This window comes from Paroedura picta, chromosome 1, assembly GCF_049243985.1.
Source record: "Paroedura picta isolate Pp20150507F chromosome 1, Ppicta_v3.0, whole genome shotgun sequence".
Classification (NCBI taxonomy): domain Eukaryota; kingdom Metazoa; phylum Chordata; class Lepidosauria; order Squamata; family Gekkonidae; genus Paroedura; species Paroedura picta.
Genome location: NC_135369.1, coordinates 2,834,247 through 2,852,737, shown reverse-complemented (window position 1 = coordinate 2,852,737; position 18,491 = coordinate 2,834,247). Strand labels below are relative to the sequence as shown.

The window sequence follows — 18,491 nt, the reverse complement described above, 5'->3', positions numbered from 1 at the left end:
AACCTGGCCCTCAGGCTGAATCAGGGGATAGGGGGTGGAGTGTTTAAAATCTTTTAGGGTAGTGATCGCCGTCTGCTTGGTTTCTGTTATGGGCTGTTTTTATGGGGTATTTATGGAAACTGTTGTTTTATACTTGTAAACCGCCGTGAGTTTATACCGAGAGCAGCATAAAATGCAACCCCATAACTAATCCCTGAGCCGGCTACGTAAACAACCGGGGCGTGGCCGTGGCCAGAGGCCTCCCAAAGGCGAGACAGCTGGAGTTCACGTCCTGACACGAAACGGGAAATCTAGAGCGTGCATCTAAAAATGAGTCAGGGGTCTCAACCCTGACCCTGCTGGTGCAGAGCCCTGGGGGGAGGGGCCGATGCCAAAGACAGCTGCTAATCTCCTCCCTCCCCCTCCCCAATTTTCACCTGACTTATTTCTCACACAATGTACTGATCCGTGTACATGATCCCCAGGGGCGTCATGGGTTGTTCCGGAGCGTCGCCATGTTGGCGCACAGCCGAACGGAGCATTTCAAGGACCGCAGCCCCTGGGAGAGCGATAAGATGTCCAGTGTAGGTGCTCTTGAAACCTTTGTAGCTACCGGTGGGAACTTTGACTCTTGGCAAACTCGTGCCCCTGCAAATCTACGAGACTCCAAATCTCGCCGCAATCCAGGGTGTACGTTTTCGCTCCTGCTTCACGAACGTGCCTGGAACAGCCTGGTCCACCTCGGCTGGACACCACCGTGGGCTTCAGATAGGTCAGCTCCAGCCCCAGTTTGCATGAACCTCAGGGCCTGGGACCTTTTCTCCCAGCTGTTGGTGTCAGCTAAGGGGTGTGAGCTGCAGGGAGGGGGGAGGGAGACCGGCTGGTTCAGCAGCACCTCCTCCTCGAGATCCATGTGATGGATCCAGCCTGAACTGCCGAAGGACGGGGGGGGTGGTAGGAGGAGTGGCCATATTTAAGATCTGGCCTTTCCTCTGCCTCCTGGGAGCCTTTCCAAACTTTGGTGCAATCTGATCCGTTCTGTCTCCATTTCATCTGCTGATCTCTGCGGGAAGGGGTGTGTGTGTGTATAAATACATGGGGAGGGGTGTGGGAGTCTCCCACGCTGCCACACACCTGCCTAGAATAATTCTCCACCATGGCAGCGCCTTCAGAGGGTCGCCTTGAAGCCACTTCCGCAGCCTGTAGGCGAAGGATTTGGGTTTTGTCCCCCTCGCGTGCAAGAAAAGCTTGTTCTGAAGACCTGGGCGCCCCTCAGCACCCAGCATTAGCTGAATGTTTTTAGATAGCGGGCAAGGGCAGTTTTAATTCAGCAAGGCTTCTAATTAATTATTGAGGGGTTGTTTTTTTTTAATGTTGCTTTGGCAAAAGCTGGCACCACAGCACTGGGCGACTGAAAGTAAGCAGGGGCGGCCATTTTGTGACTGTCTCCGCCTCCTGCGGCAGCCATCTTTGAGTGCCCATCACACATCAGAATTTGAAAGGTGCCTGCAAGCTTAAAAGGTGGGGGACCTTCCATCTAGAGCGTGTTGGATTGCATGCTTTTAAAAGCTCTGGTTTGTATTTCTTCCCATTATTCTTCTTATTCAAATTCTTTCTGTCTGACCGTCTTTGTCTTTTCCCCTTGTCTAAATCTCATTCCCCCTTGATTCCATTTTCTTCCCTTGCACTGACATTTACGTGTGGAATGAGAGAGGAGTTAAGTGTGGTGGACGTTTGAACCGGAGGGATCTGAATTCAAATTCCCCCTTCACTCTGAACGTCGCAGAGTGGCCTTAGGTGACCTCACGTCTGATGAAAGGAGCTTTGAGGCTCAAAATGCCGCAGGAAGCCTATTCGTCTCTGAGGTCCCTCTGGACTTGAATCTAGCTCTTCTACAGCAGACCAACACGGCTGCCCTCTGGAATTTAGGTCAGCTGCTCTCACTTTCAGCCTGGCCTACCTCTTAGGGGTGTTGTGAGGGGAGATTCTTCACATAGGACTTCTCCCTCATTTCTGCCTGGTCTGATTGATAGAGATTGTGTCCCTCTATCTGGGGACGGTGCCCTTTTCTCCTTTCTGGTGTGATCAGGCAAGATAATCCCCCCCTATTGTGTTGCCAATGTGGGAATTCACCACTCTCCACACAGGGGTGCCAACCTCCAGGTGGGACCTGGGTTTCCCCCGGAATTACAGCTCATCTCCAGATTTTGCAGAAAACATGCTTTGCACCCCTCTGTGGCATTGTGGCATTGCACAGTCCCTGTCCTGCGTAGGCGCCATCCCCAAATCTCCAGCCCTACCCCCTCATCTCCCTCCGGCGGTCTGGGGGGACCTGCCAATCCTAGCGCCACAAAAGATGGCGGCTGCCCCTCCCGAAGCGCCCCGTCCTCCCGAATAAAGCGTCCAATTTCATCAGGGAGAACATTTGTCAACAATGCCCTCAGGCCCTCTTTGGTGTCTCTCCTGCACCCATAAAACCCTCGTCGCTCTCTGAGGGAGGGCCAGCTGGCAGGCGCTCTGTTGCCAAAATAAGACCGCTTGTTGACTCCCCGGGCCCAAGCGGGCCCCCCGCCTGCCATCTTCCCCTCGAGGCATGCTCAGCGCCGCTGGGGAAAGCTTCAATCGGGCGTCTTTTGTCGCCCTCTCAAAAGGTTGGCATGCCTGCGGGCAGGGAGGACATCTCTGGTATCGGCTCCGCATGGCACGTGCCGTCGGGTGGCAACTGTTGAGTCGACGGAAGAGCGAGAAGGGACTGAAGCGTACGGCCGTGGCAGATTGCGGGCTTGAAGTCTGTCAGTGCTCGTCCTCGCTGCGGACAGGCCAAAACGGAGCCATTTGAATTGAAGCATAGGGGAATTTCGGATATTTGGTTTAACTGAATAATACAAGGCGAGCCACCCTGAGATCATCTGGAGACAGCTTGGTGTAGTTAGAAGCGCGGATTTCTAATCTGGCGAGCCGGGTTCGATTCTGCACTCCCCCACATGCAGCCAGCTGGGTGACCTTGGGCTAGTCACAGCACTGATAAAGCTGCTCTGAAAGCAGTTTTCTAAGAGCTCCCTCAGCTCCACCTAACTCACAGGGTGTCTGTTGTGGGGAGAGGAAAGAGAAGGCAATTGTAAGCCACTTTGAGACTCCTTCAGGCAAAGTGGCATATAAGAACCAACACTTTTTCAGGAATCTCAGGGCTCTCTCAGCCTCCCCTCCCTCACAGGGGGTCTGTTGTGGGGAGAGGAAAGGGAAGGCGACTGGAAGCCCCTTTGAGACTCCTTTGGGGAGAGAAAAGCGGCATATAAGAACCAACTCTTCTTCTTCTTCAGTAATCTCAGGGCTCTCTCAGCCTCCCCTCCCTCACACGGTGTCTGTTGGGGGGAGAGGAAACGGCAGGCGGATGTAAGCCGCTTTGAGACTCCTATGGGTAGTATGATTTTGAGCATAACTTTGCTAGCATGATGCTAGGCTCCAGCAATATGTTGACCGAGAACTTCCAGAAGTACAGGCAGGATTTTGAAGAGGCCGAGGAACTAGAGATCAAATGGCCAACATACGCTGGATCATGGAGAAAGCCAGGGAGTTCCAGAAGAACATCTACTTCTGCTTCATTGACTATGCTAAAGCCTTTGATTGTGTGGAGCACAACAAATTGAGGCTAGTTCTGAAAGAGATGGGAATACCAGAGCATCTCATTTATCTCTTGAGAAACTTATATGCAGATCAAGAAGCAACAGTGAGAACCGAACATGGAATCACTGATTGGTTCAAAATTGAGAAAGGAGTTCGGCAAGGCTGTATACTGTCGCCTTGCCTATTTAACTATATAACATCATGAGAAAGGCGGGATTAGAGGAGTCACAAATTGGGATCAAGATTGCAGGGAGAAATATCAACAACCTCATATGCACATGATACCACTTTTTGCAATAGTGTATAATTAATATCAATGTTTTCTTTAAATCTTAAATGTGCACATGAATGCTCATAAATATTTGTATTTTAACATTTAGTATATTCTGCTGCTCAATCTCTAAGGTTCCTAACCAATTTTTCATCCCCCACATCTGGTCCAGCTATGTGTTTTCTTGCAAACAGCCTGAGCAAGCGCACGTGCAAAGTGGGAAGCATCAGTTATGCAGAAGACTAAAAACCAGTGTTCTGCATTAGACGGGACAGCCACCCGGCCGCAACATCAGCTGCATGGTATATGTGCCTGTAGCCATCTTGGAGAATAAAAGACGGCTTGTGGGCCGCGTTCAGCCAATGTGCCTGACCAAGTATTCCAAATGTGAAAGGGGCATCGTGTAGACGCAGGCAGGGTAGCCCTGTGGAGTGACCAATGGTATTTTTATCACAGCTGTAGCGGTGATGAGGGGTGATGTATTTTGCGGAAAGAGCCCACGTGTAGAGGTTGCATAACGGAAAGGCAACCTGCGCATGTCTATGGAGTATTGTGTGCAGTTCTGGAGGCCTCACTTCAAGAAGGACGTAGATAAAATTGAAAGGGTACAGAGGAGAGCGACGAAGATGATCTGGGGCCAAGGGACCAAGCCCTATGAAGATAGGTTGAGGGACTTGGGAATGTTCAGCCTGGAGAAAAGGAGGTTGAGAGGGGACATGATAGCCCTCTTTAAGTATTTGAAAGGTTGTCACTTGGAGGAGGGCAGGATGCTGTTTCTGCTGGCTGCAGAGGAGAGGACACGCAGTAATGGGTTTAAACTTCAAGTACAACGATATAGGCTAGATATCAGGAAAAAGTTTTTCACAGTCAGAGTAGTTCAGCAGTGGAATAGACTGTCTAAGGAGGTGGTGAGCTCCCTCTCACTGGAAGTCTTCAAGCAAAGGTTGGATACACACTTTTCTTGGATGCTTTAGGATGCTTAGGGCTAATCCTGCGTTGAGCAGGGGGTTGGACTAGATGGCCTGTATGGCCCCTTCCAACTCTATGATTCTATGATTCTATGAAGTTATGTACAATGCACTATGAAACCTGAGGCCACAGGGTCTCTGGCTGTTTAAGCTGAGACCCCCTTTTTGCAATAAAACTTCACCTTGCCTGGACAGACTCCCTCTGTTGCGTTTCGCATTGGAGTGAGGCGCACCAGAAAACGGGTATTTCGGTAACACTGCTGTCCGTGCAGGAGACAGACTTTATTGCATATTTCAGGGATTTCAGGAAATTAATTTCAGGGAAGGGGACGCCACCCACAGCCATACAGTGTGGGGAGAGATGCTCCCTCTTTCTGGAACAATACTAGATGACTGCATTTGTTCCAAGCAGTTTACATCGTCCTCCTCCACTTTATCCTCCCCGCAAGGTAGGACAGGCTGAGAGCCCATGACTTGTCCGAAATCACCCATGCTTCCTTGACATTCGAACCTGAGTCTCCCAAGACCCCGGATTTCTCCTGAATTTAGGACTGACCCACAGAATGCAGAGATCACTTTCCCTGGACTAAAGGGCAGCGTCAGAGGGGAAACTCTATGGTATACTATAGAGTCTAAGCGAAAGCCCTCACATCAATTCCTCCCAGCTGCGGGCACCGCCCCTAAACCTCCAGGAATTTCCCAGTCAGGGGCAGCAGTCATTGGCAGTAATCCCTCCAAAATTTGGATGGGAAGGGTCTCTGCTTGATTGCCTGCAGAGGAAAAGGGTCTCTAAGCACTGCAAGGCAGCCACCAAAAGAAGAGAAGTTTTAACAAGGAGTGATCGATTTCTCGTATTATGCCAAATAGGGTTGGCAGCTTTGGGTGAGGAAATACCTGGAGATTTGGGGTGGAACCTGGGGACAGTAGGGTTTGGGGAGGGACCCAGTGCCTGGAGTCCACCTTTCAAAGCAGCCCTTTTGTTCTGGGGGCTGATCTCCATCATCTTCAGGCCCAGGTGGAAGCTGACAGTTGGCAGTCAAGAAGAAGAAGAAGAAGAAGAACAAGAAGAAGAACAAGAAGAAGAACAAGAAGAAGAACAAGAAGAAGAACAAGAAGAAGAACAAGAAGAAGAATTGGTTCTCATATGGAAGATGGAGGCCTTCAAAGCAAGTGGGAAGGAATACCTCTAGATCACAACTCAGTGCTGAATAAGGTTGAAAACCTCCAGGTGGGGCCTGGAGAACTCCTGGAATGACAACCGATTCCCATACTTCAGTTCCTCTGGAGAACAGGGCAGCTTGGAAGGTGGGCTCTGTGGCCCACAGTAGCCCCTTCCCTATCCAAACCCTGCCCTCCCCAGGCTGCACGCCCCCAACCCTCCAAGTATTTATCCAGTTCTGCAGGTTGGGATACCACCGTGTAAAGGAGGAAGAAATTTGTTTATCTGGGTTCCCAGATGGCTCTTTCCAAGCACCGGGGACAGAAGAATAACCAATGTTATCTTACCTTAAAAAGGTGGCGGTGCAAATTCCTGAAACCATGCGCAGGTAAGCCCTTTGAATTCTTTAAAGTACTACGACATGACTCCTGGTAGACAATTGAAGGGAAAGGCAGACGGATTTGTATCTGGCAGAGGCGGTGAGAATCAATACCCCTCACTCTTGGGGGGGAAGAGACATACTCAAGTATTCACTGCCTAGAAACCATGAGAATTTGAAATAGGTATTCTAGTTTCTGTCAGAAGGACATCTAAATCGGGGGGTTGGCCTAGATGGCCTGCATGGCCCCTTCCCACTCTAGGATTCTATGTCAACCTCCAGGCAGGGCCTGGAGATCTCCCAGAATTACAACTGCTCTGCAGACTGCAGTTGATCACCAGGGGGAAAGAGGGTGACCTCTATTGCATAGACCAGGGGTAGTCAAACTGCGGCCCTCCAGATGTCCGTGGACTACAATTCCCAGGAGCCCCTGCCAGCATTCGCTGGCAGGGGCTCCTGGGAATTGTAGTCCACGGACATCTGGAGGGCCGCAGTTTGACTACCCCTGGCATAGACACTCCGGAGGTATCTCCCCTCCCCAATTCTCCCCCCCCCACACACAAAAAGAAATCTCCAGGAATCTCCAGGCAGCCCTGGAACGGAGCCAATTCATTCTCCAGTCGTATCTTTATTTACAGAGGTAATCAAAGTCTAAGACATGGTGCTACGACCCCGAGGAAGAAAGAACCTGAGCCGGCAACAGCGAGGCAGGGGATGGGCTGGGGAGGAGAGGAGAGGAGCCTAATATCTCTGAGTTATCCTTTTTAAAAAAAATCCCATCTGCTTGCGATCGGTGACATCAGAAGGCCCAGAGCTCCGGAGCGGCCGGAGGAAGCTAAGGGCACTCTGGATTCCGGCAGGGAGGAGGTCATTATGTTTTCTTCTGCTTGCGGCCTGCGGAGAAGAGAAGGGGGACAGGTGAAGCTCTGCAGAGATCCCCGGTGGCGTGTGAACACCGATCAAGCTGCCTTCCAAGACCCGTGGCCCATGAAGGTCACGCGTGTGTGTCAAGACTGGCGCCAGCTCTGCAGGGGTCTTTGGCCTCAGCTGCTACCGGATCCTTTCCACTGGAGATGCCAGAGCTTGGCATGGGACTTTGAAAAGAGAGGGGGGATTGAAATGTGGAATTCCCTGCCGGAGGATGTCGCAGTGGACGCAGGAATAAACGGATTTAAAGGGGGATTAGAGAGATTCGTGGAGGAGAGGTGTTTCGATGGTGTTTCAAGCCGTTGTGGGCTGAGTGGACCCTCCACATTCAGGGGCACTAATGCTTTGGATTCCAGAGCCAGGAGGCAACATCAGGGGAAGGCCTCAGCGTCCATGTCCTGTTCCTTCTAGAGGAACTGGCTGCCCCTGTGTGAGGGTCTTCTCAGGGGAAGGCCTCGGCCTCTCTGCCCTGTGGCTGGCCCTGCAGAGGAACTGGCTGGCCCCTGGGTGAGACGGGAGGCTGGACTGGAGGGACCCTCCCTGGCCTGACCCAGCAGGGCTCTTCTGAAGGTCTTCTCAGGGGAAGGCCTCGGCCTCTCTGCCCTGTGGCTGGCCCTGCAGAGGAACTGGCTGGCCCCTGGGTGAGACGGGAGGCTGGACTGGAGGGACCCTCCCTGGCCTGGCCCAGCAGGGCTCCTCTGAGGGTCTTCTCAGGGGAAGGCCTCGGCCTCTCTGCCCCGTGGCTGGCCCTGCAGAGGAACTGGCTGGCCCCTGGGTGAGACGGGAGGCTGGACTGGAGGGACCCTCCCTGGCCTGGCCCAGCAGGGCTCCTCTGAGGGTCTTCTCAGGGGAAGGCCTCGGCCCCTCTGCCCTGTGGCTGGCCCTGCAGAGGAACTGGCTGGCCCCTGGGTGAGACGGGAGGCTGGACTGGAGGGACCCTCCCTGGCCTGACCCAGCAGGGCTCTTCTGAGGATCTTCTCAGGGGAAGGCCTCGGCCTCTCTGCCCTGTGGCTGGCCCTGCAGAGGAACTGGCTGGCCCCTGGGTGAGACGGGAGGCTGGACTGGAGGGACACTCCCTGGCCTGACCCAGCAGGGCTCTTCTGAGGGTCTCCTCAGGGGAAGGCCTCGGCCTCTCTGCCCTGTGGCTGGCCCTGCAGAGGAACTGGCTGGCCCCTGGGTGAGATAGGAGGCTGGACTGGAGAGACCAGCCAGTCTGACCCAACAGGGCTCCCTGGTCTGACCCAACAGGGCTTTTGTGGTGTTTTTATGAATTTGGGTACTCTGCATGTGCTGTATCGTAGAGGAACTGTTCTAGAGGCTTTAGCGTTTATTTCCTATACACTCTGAACCCTGATCAAAGATTCTGAGCAATTTTAAATTGGTATCTGTTCATTTATACCCTGATTTTTCTTCCCAATGAGGAGAAATGCTATTTATCCTCCCCCCTCTCATTTTGCTATCACAACAAGGTAGGTGAGGCTGGGAGTATGCAATCAGCTAATGTCACCCAGCAGAATCAGGATAAAAAGAGATACTTCTTTACACAGAGAAATGCTTGAATTGTGAGATTTGCTGCCATAAGATGTCATGATGTCAAGAGGATTTGAAGGATTCATGGAAGATCATTCTGTCCATAGCTTCTAGCAGTGATGAGAAGGAGCCTCCATGTTCCGAGGCTTCTCAATCCCAGAGCCAGAAGGCATCTTCAGTGCACAGTCTTGGACCCTCTGCTCTGTTGTTGGCCCTCCAGAGGAACTGGCTGGCCCCTGGGGGAGACGGATGCACCACTGGCTCAATGCAGTTGGCATCTTCTTATGTCCTTATGTTAAGCGGCCAGAGCAGAGGGCAAGGGTGGCGAAACTGTGGTTCTCCAGGTGTCCGTGGACTCCATTTCCCACAAGCCCCTGCCGGGCCAACACTCTGTGTCCCACAGTGGCCCAACCCCCATGGGCTATCAGGAGGGCCTGCAGCCGGGCCCAGAAGCCCTTCCACCCTTGCCCCCCAAGCACCAAGAAGGCAGAGCATCCTTGCCTTGGACAGAAGAACACAAAAGAAGCTATGCTGGATCGGGCCAGTGGCCCCTCCAGTCCAGCACTCCGCATCACACAGTGGCCGAAATCCAGGGGCAATCCAAAGGTCCCCCCGTGGGGCTAGAACGCCAGAAGCCCTCCCATTCTCGGCCTCCAAGCACCAAGAAGACAGAGCATCCCTGCCCTAGACAGAGTGCTCAATCTAGACTTGGCTCATAGCCACTCTGCTCCATCTGTTTAGCCACCCCCCTCTTGAAGGCTTCTAGCCTTCCTATGGCAGGGAATTCACACGCGGTAGGGCAAAATTCACTTACGCAATTCATTGTTCTTGGTGATAGCAAAGGATGCCCTGGCCCTTGGTCCCTGCTGCGTGAAGTGGTAGCCAAACCGGATGATGGAGGAACAGTTTTCCAGCATGGCAGCCATCTCCATCTCCACGGAGTCCCCCAGTCGTTGACACTGTGAAAGGAATGAGACGCAGGGAGGCTGAGTTTGGTGGCCAGAGCGGCGCCTGGGTTGGGCCCGCCGGCACCATTTTTACACAGGGGTGGAAAAGGATGCTCCAGACTAGATGTGCAAAGATCTCATGCCACAGGCAGAAGGAGATGTAGAAAAAAGAGCCACTAAAATGACCAGTTTTGAGTACATCTGCTGTGAGGAAAAGCTCCAATTTGGTGGCTTTTTGGTTCGGGCAGGGGGGGGAGGGGGGATCACTAAGAAGGGACAGCTAGATTCGAGTCCAATATCACCTTGTAGACCAGCAAGAATGTCACCATACAAACTTTTGAGAGTATCGGCAAGACACAGCTGTTTCACGACGCCTACGGTCAACTTGGTGGAGTGGTTAGGAGCAGTGGCTTCTAATCTGGTGAGCCAGGTTTGATTCCCTGCTCCTCCACATGCAGCCAGCTGGGTGACCTTGGGCCAGTCACAGGGCTGTTCTCACAGAGCAGTTCTGTCAGACTTCTCTCAGCCCCGCCTACCTCACAGGGTGTCTGTTGTGGGGAGAGGAAGGGAAGGCGATTGTACTCTGCATGGAGACTCCTCCTGATAGGAAAAAGTGAGGTATAGAAAAAAGTGGGGTATGAAACGCAACTCTTCTTATGCTTCAGGGCCCTGTCAAACCATCATAGAATAGAACCATAGAGTTGGAAGGGACCTCCTGGGTCATCTAGTCCAGCCCCTGCACTATGCAGGACACTCCCAACCCTCTCGCTCATCCACTGTCCCCTGCCACCCCCTTGAGCCTTCACAGAATCAGCATCTCCGTCAGATGGCTCTCCAGCCTCTGCTTAAAAATCTCCAAAGATGGAGAACCCACCACCTCCCGAGGAAGCCTGTTCCACTGAGGAACCGCTCTGACTGTCAGGAACTTATTCCAGACATTTAGCTGAAAATTCTTCTGAATTAATTTCAACCCATAGGTTCTGGTTTGTCCCTCCGAGGCATGAAGGGTTGGCCTTACCACTGCAAAAGGAAAGATGACCTGCCCTCTAAAAATCTGACCTCCCCCAACCTGAATCAGTGGGGAGCTACTGAAATAGAAAGATTGAATGCTTTATGAAATCTATATGATTTTATATTTTGATTTATGGTTGATTCATGCTTTTACCTGCCTTGAGCGTTCAGGAAGGATGAGCTATAAAAATAAATATTTATTTTGGTCCCCGAGGCGCTATTGCTTCCAAATCCAGTTCTCCTGTGGCAGATCAATGTGGCTAACTGACAGGGAATGGCTCACCTAGGAGGAGCCAGTGTGATATAGGGGTTAGAGTACTGGGGGACAATTTTGGAGAGCCAGGTTTGACTCATCCTCTGCTAGGGGTGAACAAACTGTGGCTCTCTAGATGTCAGCAGGCTACAATTCTTTAATGGCTTTACTAATTATACCTTGTTATATTTTCTAAGAATTGATATCCCTTGAAAAAGACACACAGTGAATTGCACTGGGATTTGTTTAATATTCTGGACATTAAAGAATCTCTGAAGGTTGAAGACTCCATAAAATTCTGTTCATTATACGGCTGAGTAACATTTGATACACCATCCTGGTGTCCCAGGGCCCAGTTCCTTGATTTGTGTCACTAGCAGTCTTCAAGCAAAGGTTGGATACACACTTTTCTTGGATGCTTTAGGATGCTTTGGGCTGATCCTGCGTTGAGCAGGGGGTTGGACTAGATGGCCTGTATGGCCCCTTCCAACTCTCTGATTCTGTGATTCTGTGTCTGGTCCTTCGCTGGGTCCTACCCCTCCTATTTCATTTTGGCTTTTACAAACCATACAGGAAGAGTGAACACAGTCAACTTTTTCTCTTTCTCTCCAAACACTAGAGAGGGTTACTCAATGCGATGGAGCAACAGAAAATCTGAGACTGACAGAGGAAAAGAGCAGCTTCACAAAATGTTTTACTGACATGGAATTCCCCGCCACAGGAAAGGATAGCGGCTCCCAATTTACGTGATGTTGAAAAACTTTGAAACAAATAGTTGGAAGAATTGTGTCCTGGCCAAGAGGCCATGGCCACATTTGGAGTAGTATAGCCATGGGCACTAAAATAGCCAGGATGTGACCTGCCTGATTCACCTGCCTGACCCCACTGGAAAAACAACATATACTGGGCCCCCAGAGTCTAGTTCAGCCATGGAAAGGGTTGATGCTACATTGAGCTGCGGGCTGGACTAGATGATCTTTACAGTACGTTCCAACTCTATGAGCCTATGATTCTATGATCTATGAGATCCCTTCCAGCTCTATGTTTCTGTAGTACACAGGATCCAAATCTTACAACTAATGCCTCTCTTAGATTTGGCCAATAACCCTGGAAGCATACATGGTTCGCAGCATGCACAAACTGAAGGGTACCTAACCTGGTTGTCCACCTTGAGTTCACACAGTGTGGTGTTCTGCTTCATGGCTTTAATGACCTCCATCATCCCAGCGCTGGTGATGAAGTTGGACTCAATGTTGAGGCTCTGGAGGATCTTGTTCTCCTTTAACATCTCTGCCACCGCCTGAAAAAAACAGCAAAGGTGATGCTAGCAGCAATGATCGGATGTTAAAAGAAAGTCATCCTTTGCCCAAAGAGTAGTTAACATGTGGAACTCCATGCTGCAGGAAGTGGTGGAGGCTGCAAGCATCAGCAACAGCAAGAAGGGATTGGTTGAACATCTGGAGCAGAGGCCCATCAGTGGCATCATCACAGTCTGGAACAGTGATCCTAGATATTCTTGGTGTTTGGGGAAGCAACAGTGGGAGGGCTTCTGGAGTTCTACTCCCATTGGTGGTCCTTGGTCCTTGGGTTTTGGCCACTAGTTGGCACAGGGTGTTGGACTGGCTGGGCTACTGGCCTGATCCAACATGGCTTCTCTGATATTCTTACATATGGCACAGCAATGCTCTGAATTCTTGGTGCTGGGGGGCAACAGTGGCAGGTTTCTAGTAGTCCTTGCCCTGCTGGTGAACCCTTGAAGGGACCTGGCTTTGGCCACTGTGTGACACAGCTTGTTGTGCTGGAGGGGCCATGGGCCTGATCCAACATGGGTTCTCTTATGCTATTATATCTGGGGCAGTGATGCATTCTTGATGCTTGGGGTGGCAACAGTGGGAGGGCTTCTGGGGTTCTGGCCCTGCTGGTGGACCTCCTGGGGTTTGGCCACTGTGTTACACAACTTGTTGGGCTAATCCAACATGGCTTCTCTTATGTTCTCACATCTGGGGCAATGATGCTCTGTCTTCTTGGTGCTTGGGGGGGGCAGAAGGAGGACTTCTGGAGTTCTGGCCCTGCTGGTGGACCTCCTGGTGGCTCCTGGGTTTTGGCCACTATGTGACCCAGAGTCCTGGGCTGGATAGGCCAGGGGCCAGCTCCAACATGCCTTGAGCCTGTGACATGGAAATGCCTTTCCTATTTTGGTCATGGGATCCCCCTGTTTCCCTTCCTCCTTGCCAGCTGTTAGTTGAACTCAGACTGGCCCAGGCCAACGCACCAAACTTCCCCCCAAGGAGTCTGCAGGGAGCAGGTAACCTGCAGAAGAAGTACGTACATGTGCCACTGGGTCATTGCTCCGGGTGGCCACCAGACTGAGCCGTTTCACTTGAGTGTTGGATTTCATGGCCTCGCAAATTTCTTTCAGGGTATGAATGGGAATGTCCTGCCAGAAAGAAGGGGGGAAACATATTTCTTAAAGTTCTGAGACGCCTGCCCTGCCCTCCACTGACCTGGGCTGATTTTGCACTTAACTTTGTTTATTCCGTTATGGATCCTGCTGAATCCAAATCTATTTGAACTCAGGTCTTACTTTATCCCCCCCCCCCATTGAAACAGAAAAGTGTTCTGCACATGACTGAAGAAGCTCAGAAGGGGGGGAGCCAAGCGCAGAAGGAGTCTCGTTTTTTCTTTTCTTGAACGGGGAGGGGAGAGGATTGCAGACAGCAGAGGAGGGGGAATAAATCCAAGAGGCAAACCTCTGCCAAGAGAACTTAGGGCTTCTGGAGCTTCTGCTGAGAGAAGTTGGGGCTTCCCCTTTAAGGGAAGCCTTGCAACCTGGGAACAAGGGAGCCTTTGAACTGACACCCTGGCCAATAAGGGCTTTTCTACAGCGTTGGAGGCTCCAGGCAGCAAGTTAGTTCAGGAAAAGCAGAGAGCTGCACCTTTACTCATGCTGATTCTCAAATATCGAGGGTTATATCCACTACAGGATATTGCATGGGAAAGGTAGGGTCACTCCAGATCAATCCTGCTTGTTGCAGAGGGAAAATTTAAGTCACCCCAAATCAAAATGGAAATCGTATTCAGTGTGGATGGCAGGGACTGAATTGACCTGAGATTGGAATAAAAGCTCCGTGCAGATTCAGCCCAGGGGAGCTACCAACCTTAATATTATTAAGGTTCACTTCGTCTAGATCCTTGTCGTTACTCTGTATTTTCTTTAGCGTCTCCTCCACGTTGGTGGGATTGGGGGGCTCATCCGGGACTGGTTTGTACTTATCCGGCTGCACCACACCTGTGAGAGAGGGACACACCGATGAAACCGTTGCCAAGGACAGAGAGGGCTACTCTGACATAGACCGTGGACAAAAATGTCCTTCCGCTTCAGTGCGGCAAGGGCCAGTTGGCATGCAGAATCCCCTGGTGGCCCAAAGAGGCTGTGCTAGAAATGACTCAGAACTGGGTCCGGTACTTTTCCACATCTTTATAGGTGATCTGGACGAGGGGGTGGGGGGACTCATTACATTTGCACCAAATTAGGAGGAATAGCAACAACCCGGACGAAGGAAAGAGTTCAACAAGATCTGAACACAGTGGATGCAGTCCCATAAGGAGAAGGGCAGAGTTCTCCATCCAGGTCACACAAATGAGAAGCAGGAGATCCTGGGTGGGAGAGACACTTCTGGGTAGCTGTGGGTGTGAAGGAGATCTAGGGGTATTTGTGGACCAGAAGCTAAATAGGAGTTGACAGAAGGTTAATGCAATCTTGGTCTGTATCAACAGAGGCATCACATCAAGATCACAAGAGGTCACAGTCCCACTGGATATCACATTGGTCAGGCCCCAACTGGAGTCCTGGGGGCAGTTCTGGAGGCCTCACTTCCAAAAGGACGTGGCTAAATTGGAGATGGGGCAGAGGAGAGCGATGAGGGTGATCCAGGGCCTGGGAACCAAACCCTAGGAAGAAAGGCTGAGGGGAACGTTCAGCCTGGAGAAGAGGAGGTAGAGAGGGGACAGTGTGACTCTCTTGAAGAATTTGAAAGGTTGTCACTTGGAGGAGGGCAAGGAAAGGTTCCTTTTGGCAGCAGAGGAAAGGATCCGCAGGAATGGCTTTAAAATATTACTAGAATATTTTAATATCAGCTAGATATCAGGGAAAACATTTCAAAGTAGTTCAGCAATAGATTGGACTTCCTAAGGAGTTGGTGATCTCCCCCTCACTGGCGGTCTTCAAGCAGCGTCTGGACAGATCCTTCTCCTGGATGCTTGAGGCTGATCCTGCACTGAGCAGCGGGTGGGACTAGACGGCCTCTATGGCCCCTTCCCACTCTAGGATTCTAGGAGTCTAGTTCAGCCATGGAAGGGGCTGCCTAAGGAGGTGGGGAGCTCCCCCTCACTGGCCATCTTCAAGCAGCGGCTGGACAGATCCTTCTCCTGGATGCTGGAGGCTGATCCTGCACTGAGCAGGGGGTGGGACTAGATGGCCTGCATGGCCCCTTCCCACTCTAGGATTCTAGGAGTCTAGTTCAGCAGTGGAAGGGGCTGCCTAAGGAGGTGGGGAGCTCCCCCTCACTGACGGTCTTCAAGCAGTGGCTGGACAGATCCTTCTCCTGGATGCTTGAGGCTGATCCTGCCTTGAGCAGGGGGTGTTTCCAGCAGCTTTTAGGGTGAGTTCAAATTCCAAGAAGGGAGGTTCCACAAAAATATTAGGAAGCATTTTCTGATGGTTAGGTCTGTTTGCAGGTGAAATATGTCACCTCAGGGGGTGGTGGAGTCTCCGTTGGAAGTTTTAGGAGAAGATTGGAGGAGCATCTGTCAGGAGAGTGTGTTTTTTAAGGAAGGTGGGGTCTGGACTGGATGAGCCTCTCTCTGTTCTCTTCCGGTTCTGTGTGGTTCCGGTCTTTGCTTGGAGTGCAAATTCCCCAGACTGGAATATTCAGAGCTTACTGTTTCCGTATTTAACAAAGGGGGTGAAGTTTAATGTTCTGACTTGGTACCATTAGGCAGGGAAGGGCTTCCAGTCTGTGGTCATTCCCACCCCCATCTCCTGAGCAGAAAGCTGTGGGCCCCTGTGACTCCCACCCCCGCCACCTCACCATCACCACCCCCTGAATTGTTGCTCACTCACTGTTGATGCCTTCTGTGTTGGAGATGTTGCCGCTGCAGATGGCGTCGTAATACTGCTTGTTGCTCATCAGCGTGTACATGCCGAGGATGGCTAAGAAAGAAGCACAGAGAAACATATGAGGCTGCCGCCTGAGTCAGACCCTCAGCCCACCAAAGTCACTTTTGTCTACTCAGGCTGACAGCCGCTCTTTCAGAAAGAAGTCTTTCCCGTCACCTCCTACATCAGGGGTAGTCAAACTGCGGCCCTCCAGATGTCCATGGACTACAATTCCCATGAGCCCCTGCCAGCAACCGCTGGCAGGGGCTCATGGGAATTGTAGTTCATGGACATCAGGAGGGCCGCAGTTTGACTACCCCTGTCCTACATGGTCCTTTCAACTGGAGATGCCAGAGGGCCTTCTTCAGGGGCCTGTTTCTCCCCCTGGCTGAGGCTGTGTCTGCTCCAGGCCTGCCTGGACCCCGTCCGGCTCTGATTCCCAGAGCTCAGCAGCAAGCAGAGAAGGAGGGCTGGCCAGGGACCAGGCAGGAGCTAAAAGCAGAAACTTGAGGGTTTCTCTCGGCCAATCTGTTTACACCTGCCAGAGAGCCGCTTCGGCAATAAAAATTGGTGGGCCATCGGAGGGGAGGTGTTGTCAAGGAATTTTCCAGCTTGCAGGCCAGGGGTAGGTGGGGGGGGGGGACTTGACCTTGCTCTCCCCCTGGAATAAGGGCTGCCCCCCCCGAAGTAAATCATTCAAGGCTTCTAAAATCCTGCTCCTTAAAAAGCCTTCTCTGTTGCTTCTCTGCATGATATACTGTTCCGGCCTAGCCTTCTTCCCATCAGCTTCCACAAGCAGAAGGTAGTTCTCTCTTAGGTTGGATTTCATCACATTTTAAAGCCATTCCTTTTATGTTAGGCTTTTAATATTGAGGCTGTGCTACCTTTCCACCCAGTCAGGTGGAACAATTATACATATATTCTGAATTATTAAAGATACATTCAAATGGGTAGCCGTACTGGTCTGAAATAGCACAATAAAATCAGAGTCCAGCAGTACCTTTAAGACCAACCAAGATTTATTCAGGGTGTGAGCTTTCGAGTGCAAGCACTCTTCCTCAGACAAAGTGCTTGCCCTCTAAAGCTCACACCCTGAATAAATCTTTGTTGGGCATTAAAGATACATGTAGCATTAACATCGTTTATTTTTTTTTTTTTGTGGTGCTCTGGTCTTACTAATTTTGCTTCATAAGCCACCTTGAACTGGAGAGGCAGCACAGACATTTTGTAAATAAACCCATTCTAGATTATGCTGAGGCACGGCATAATATCTTGACTTCAGAGGACCCTGCCCGCCTCTAGTATCTCTGCATGAGTTCTAGGGTTGACTCCTTGCCAGAAGGAGTTTTACCCAGCTGTTTCTTATGGCTGTCTTAGAGAAGATGGAGCAGAGTTGTTTCCTGTTGCCCTAGAGGATTGGACCAGAACCAATCTGATGAAATTAATTCAAACGAATTTCCGTCTAAACCTCCGGAAGAAGTTCCTGACAGTTAGAGTGGCTCTTCAGTAGAACAGGCTTCCTCAGGAGGTGGTGGGTTCTCCTTCCTTGGAAGCTTTTAAGCAGAGGCTAGTCAGATGGCTATCTGACAGAAATGCTGACTTGATGAATTTAGGAAGATGGGGAGGGGGTGGGCAGGAAGGGATGTGCCGGTGTTTGTCTCTTGGGGCCCTTCATTACAGACCCAGGGAATTGCTGATCGCCACCCTGGGATGGTAGGTGAATTTCCTCCAGGCCAGGCTGTATTCTGGAGATTTTTGGTGATGTTGGGATCACGTGGGCATTAAATTTGAGTCACCGTGGGTGGGCAGGTAGTTGTGAGTGTCCTGCATGGTGCAGGGGGTTGGACTAGATGACCCTGGAGGTCCCTTACAACTCTAGGATTCTAAGAGCTGTAATTCCAAGGCACTTCCAGGTCCCATCAGGAGGCTGAGAACTGGAGAGGTTGAGAGACACAAAAGAACCAAATATATCTATTAAATGAACAATTTATTAAACAGAATTTGTGGTAATTAGAAAAAACATAAAAAGGGAACTCCCCAACGGAGTCCCAAAGCAGCTGACCGACCTTCCCCCACCCTGTGAAGTAGGTGAGGCTGAGAGAGCTCTGACAGGACTGCTGTGTGAGAACAGAACTATCAGGGCAGTGACTAGCCCAAGGTCACCCAGCTGGCTGCATGCAGAGGAGCGGGAAATGAAATCCAGATGATCAGATTAGAAGCTGCCGCTCTTGGCCATTCCAGCAAGCTTATTTATAACTGTGCGACTGTATTGGCCTCTGATGAAG

At 51.2% G+C, this 18,491-nt stretch overlaps 1 protein-coding gene across 1 annotated transcript in view; it reads right to left on the bottom strand.

Annotated features, from left to right (window-relative positions):
• Window positions 1–6,988: 6,988 nt before the first annotated feature.
• The window catches only part of TMOD4 (tropomodulin 4), a 37,583-nt gene continuing 26,080 nt past the window's right edge, over window positions 6,989–18,491 (bottom strand). Inside the window, exons 5-10 of the mRNA XM_077319737.1 lie at window positions 16,171–16,260; window positions 14,207–14,337; window positions 13,378–13,485; window positions 12,205–12,348; window positions 9,652–9,796; window positions 6,989–7,274 (exon numbers count right to left, since the gene is read on the bottom strand). Of these exons, the coding sequence (XP_077175852.1) occupies window positions 7,252–7,274; window positions 9,652–9,796; window positions 12,205–12,348; window positions 13,378–13,485; window positions 14,207–14,337; window positions 16,171–16,260 (641 nt within the window). The 3' untranslated portion in view covers window positions 6,989–7,251. The remainder of the gene's footprint in view (window positions 7,275–9,651; window positions 9,797–12,204; window positions 12,349–13,377; window positions 13,486–14,206; window positions 14,338–16,170; window positions 16,261–18,491) is intronic.